This window comes from Lipotes vexillifer, unplaced genomic scaffold (assembly GCF_000442215.2).
Source record: "Lipotes vexillifer unplaced genomic scaffold, Lipotes_vexillifer_v1.1 scaffold914, whole genome shotgun sequence".
In the NCBI taxonomy this organism is placed as follows: domain Eukaryota; kingdom Metazoa; phylum Chordata; class Mammalia; order Artiodactyla; family Lipotidae; genus Lipotes; species Lipotes vexillifer.
The window spans coordinates 1,563,354-1,568,164 of record NW_006780388.1 but is presented as its reverse complement, the minus strand read 5'-3'; the positions used below and the strand labels follow the sequence as shown (position 1 = coordinate 1,568,164).

Genomic DNA, 4,811 nt, shown 5'->3' with positions numbered 1-4,811 from the left:
TTGTGGCCTCTCCCATTGCGGAGCACAGGCTCCGGACGCACAGGCTCAGCGGCCATGGCTCACGGGTCCAGCTGCTCCACGGCATGTGGGATCTTCCCGCACCGGGGCATGAACCTGTGTCCCCTGCATCGGCAGGCGGACTCTCAACCACTGCGCCACCAGGGAAGTCCTACCGTGGCCTCTCTTGTTGCAGAGCACAGGCTCCAGACGCGCAGGCTCAGTAGTTGTGGCTCACGGGCCGAATTGCTCCGCGGCATGTGGGATCTTCCCAGACCCGGGCTCAAACCCGTGTCCCCTGCATTGGCAGGCAGACGCTCAACCACTGCGCCACCAGGGAAGCCCTATTTTTTTTTTTAAGGCCAAGTAATTTATTTACATTTGTCTTCAGTAAGTTGTGCTGTATTCCGTTGAATAATAGAAAAGGAGAGAAACAAGGGCTTGGCAGTTGATTTTTAAAGTTCATTTTTCTCTTATAATAAGTAACAAGTAGTAAAGTTCGTGTGACTTTCTTATTGACATGGACTTTTTTTTTTCCTCACTCTAATGCCTTAGAAAGAAGGTTTTGTTCCAGACCAGACTGGGCCTCAGTTGTCAAAGATGGTGCTGGTGGTGTGTCCAACACAGGAGCCAAATTGTTCCTAGATCAGAATGATGACAGTAGATCTGAAGGTGGGTAAGTACTTGAACCCTCAGATCAGGACTCTGTGGGAGACCAAGGGACCTGTGACAGAGAGCTCCAGTCAGCATAAGAAATATGCCCCCCAAACGGACAGTCTCAGTCCCGAGAGGTCTCACCAGCACTTCTAGAGCTTCCCCTGTCATGATGCAGCTGGACCCAGGGAGGCTGTTGACCAGCTTCAGAAATTAAGCCTATGGTGGCTGAGGCCAGAGATTCAGTCAGAAGTGCAGATCTTGGAACTTGTCGTCCTAGAGCAGTTCCTGACCATTCTGCCCAGGGACACCCAGACCTGCATAAAGAAGCACCATCTACAGAGCATTGAGGAGGCTGTGGTTCTGGTAGAACACTTACAGAGGGAATCTGGTCAAATGAGGAACGGGGTGAGAAGAAAGATTCTTCATGTGTGCAGTGAAACAGGGTGAAGGTGGATGTATTGGGGCAGTTAATTGGGAAATAAGATGAATTAAGTCTCAGTTCTGTTGTTCCTTTAGGACATGTAAAGCAGGACGTGAAAGCAGAGACCCACAGCCATAGTCAGTCCACAGGTTTCGGAGATCCTGGCAGACTTCCCTGGCCTTAGGGAGAGAGTTGCTTTTTGCCCTCTTTGGAGCCAGGGTGTGTTGAGGGTAATGAATGCAGTCTGGCTTGGCAAAGGAGATGGGTCTCAAGTTCTTAGAAATAAACAAAAGGCAATAAGGAGTTGGAGAGGAAGGGACAGATCCCAAAAAGGAGTAATTCTCAGAGACCAAAGGAGAGTGAAGATAGGAAAGAGAAGGAGAAATCAAAAAACTAGAGGAAGACTGCCCAGGAAGAGAAAAAGTAGAAAGAAAACAGGGAAAGAAAGATTTGGCAATCCCAACAGAGTAGCAGAGAGAAGAAAGAGCGTGAGGGATAGTGTCCTCTGTACCGTAGACAAGGGCCTCCATTGCCTTCCCTCAGTGGTTGTTCCTTGGCTGTGCTGTGAGCGGGGATCCAGGGCATGCCCTTGGGCAGGTGGCAGCATACCACCTGGCTTCACAGGCCTACTGAGAATACCGGGAGGGCACACGTTTTGTGTCAAAATCATTTGGGGATAGGTTGGAGCCTTGACTCTTTCCTCCCACTTTTTTCTCCATTTCATCCCAGTCTTCTGTGAGACTCTTCCCTGGCCATGTGGAAAATCTGGTTGACAGGACAACTTTTAAATTCAATTCCTTAATCTTTTGAGAGAGTTAGAGGACAGGAAACCACTAAGGCAACAATCTAAGTTGGGAGAGAAAGTCTGTCAAGGCAGCATGAGAACAGGTGGCCTGTGCAGCCCTGTTAGTGGTCTTAGCTGGGCTGGATGCAGAGGGTGGGGGCTGCTGTCTTGGAGGGCTGGCAGTAACCACACCTTTTTTCCTCTTCTGCCAATTTTCCTATATTTTGTGTATAGTTCTTGTGGAAAATTGGTGGTCCTGTATCTCTTTTAAGTCTTTGTGACATTTCCTTTAGTGTTTCCTTCTTCCCACAGTTTGCACTCTGCTTTTTCCTCCCTCTCCCACCAACTCCCAAACCAAAAGTAAGTTCCATGGTAACAAGGATGGGCATTATTTCTAGGTTGCAGACCATGAGCTGGGAAAGGAGGCAGTGCTCTTGGGAGAGACAGCAGAGGCCCCAGGCTTCAAGCTGAAGCCAGCAGAGGCCCAGCAAGTGGGCATGTCCCAGGATGAAGAATTTTGGAATACACACCAGAGTCTACAAGAGCTGCTGATCAGGAATAGCCACAAAGACACTGAGCCCGTATGTGAGAGGGGTAAGGAGCTTCACGTTACTTTCCTTCTCCTGGGAGCTGGGATAGTAATTTGTTAAGCCAGAATGTTGTTACCATTTTCTTGCTTGCCCTGTGGATCTACTAATGTAGCCACGTTAGCTATTAGGATGCCCCCCAGGTTCTGGTAGAGCATACCAGGTGTGGTTGAAGGTGGGGTTTGGCCTAAGATTCAGAAATCTCCAAACCACAGAACCCTGGTAATAACATCAGGAATTCTGTCTTTAGAAAAGCAGAGAGGGTCAGTCTCACCTCATGCTGAAAATATGGAAGGAATTGGGATCAGAATGGGTGGTTAGTGGCAGAATGTGAATACTATTTGTACCAGAAAAAAAGTAATAAATGATAAAGAAAGAAAAAAACTACATCTCTTACTGTACACTGGATTCCCTGAGTATTTTGTTTTCAATTTATGTCGTGAGAGGGTAATAAAAATTTTTTTCCTTTCATTAATTTGCTCATGAAAACTAGGGAACCTGTTTTAGAGGCTGGTAGTTCCATGGTTTTCATTTATAATGAGAGAGGCATTTCTGAGCAGCACCCACACTTTTTCTTTTTAATAAATAAATTTATGTATTTATTTTTTGCTGTGTTGGGTCTTCGTTGCTGCACGTGGGCTTTCTCTAGTTGCGGTGAGCAAGGTGGTGCGTGGGCTTCTCATTGCGGTGGCTTCTCATTGTGGTGGCTTCCTTGTGTTGTGCGGGCTTCTCATTGCGGTGACTTTTCTTGTTGCAGAGCATGGGCTCTAGTTGCATGGGCTTCAGTAGTTGTGGCTCTTGGGCTCTAGAGCACAGGCTCAGTATTTGGGGTGCACGGGCTTAGTTGCTCCATGGCATGTAGGATCTTCCTGGACCAGGGCTCGAACCCATGTCCCCTGCATTGGCAGGCGGATTCTTAACCACTGTGCCACCAGGGAAGTCCAGCACACGTACTTGTAAAGGTATCTCATCAGTACTAAAAAAATCGGGGTCTTCTGTATTTTAGAAAAGAGCCTACCACGTTCAGAAACAGAAGCAAGAGAAATTACCTCTGCTGTCTTTCACCTACAGCGGTGCCTGCTCACCAGATCCTAGCCTTTCCTGAACAGACAAACACCAAAGACTGGCCAGTGGCACCTGAGCTCATCTTGCCTGAGTCCCAGGTGAGCTGTGCTTTCCAGCTTCTTAGGGCTGCCTCTCCCTGCTGCCCTTGACCTACACTGCCCAGCATGTGCTTAGAGGCGTGTTAACCCAGATGATCCCGCTGGGGAACTGGACACCTCCCAGACTGTTTGCTGATCCCTTGCCTCTTCCATTTCTGCCTCCTCACTTTAAAAAGTATCATGTGCTGTTCCTTTAGTTCCTGGCCTAACATACAAATCATGGGTCAGGTGGTTGGGCTGCTTTTAAAGTGGCAAGTACTGAGCTAAAGCCTATTCTCTTTTTAGAGCTTGTTGACATTTGAAGAAGTGGCCATATATTTTTCCCAGGAAGAATGGGAGTTACTGGATCCTACTCAGAAGGCTCTCTACAATGATGTAATGCAAGAAAACTATGAGACTGTCATCTCTCTAGGTAAAGATTCTCCTGTTCCCTTCATTGAATCTTTTTTTTTTTTTAATTTTTTTAATTTATCTTTTTGGCTGTGTTGGGTCTTCGTTGCTGCACGTGGGCTTTCTCTAGTTGCAGCGAGCAGGGGCTACTCTTTGTTGTGGTGCATGGGCTTCTCATTGCAGTGGCTTCTCGTCGCAGAGCACAGGCTCTAGGCACGTGGGCTTCAGTAGTTGTGGCTCGCGGGCTCTAGAGTGCAGGCTTAGTAGTTGTGGCGCATGGGCTTAGTTGCTCGGCGGCATGTGGGATCTTCCCGGACCAGGGCTCGAACTTGTGTCCCTTGCACTGGCAGGCGGATTCTTAACCACTGTGCCACCAGGGAAGTCCTGAATCTTTTTGTATTTTTAATTATTTATTTGGCTGTGTCAGACCTTAGTTGTGGCATGCGAGATCTTCGATGTGGCATGCGAGATGTTTTGTTGCGGCACGTGGGCTTCTCTCTAGTTGTGGCACACAGGCTCTAGAGCGTGCGGGCTCTGTAGTTGTGGCACAGGCTTCATTGCCCCGTGGCATGTGGGATTTTAGTTCCCTGACCAGGGGTTGAACCCCCGTCTGCTGCATTGGAAGGTGGATTCTTGACCACTAAACCACCAGGGAAGTTCTTTGCCCTTCCCTTTGCGTAGGAGTTGAGTAATCTGCCATATTCTTGGCTTTCTCTGTGAGAGAGTCTCTTTTCCAGTTGCTTTTTTTTTTCTTTTTTATATACACAGATATATTTACCAGTTGCTTTTTGGTGCTCAGATAGTGGTTCAGC

At 47.8% G+C, this 4,811-nt stretch overlaps 1 protein-coding gene across 1 annotated transcript in view; it reads left to right on the top strand.

Annotated features, from left to right (window-relative positions):
- Positions 1 to 651: 651 nt before the first annotated feature.
- The window catches only part of LOC103070623 (zinc finger protein 75A-like), a 13,222-nt gene continuing 9,062 nt past the window's right edge, over positions 652 to 4,811 (top strand). Inside the window, 4 exon segments of the mRNA XM_082930979.1 lie at positions 652 to 1,059; positions 2,258 to 2,453; positions 3,518 to 3,609; positions 3,895 to 4,021. Coding sequence (XP_082787105.1) covers positions 652 to 1,059; positions 2,258 to 2,453; positions 3,518 to 3,609; positions 3,895 to 4,021 — 823 coding nt within the window.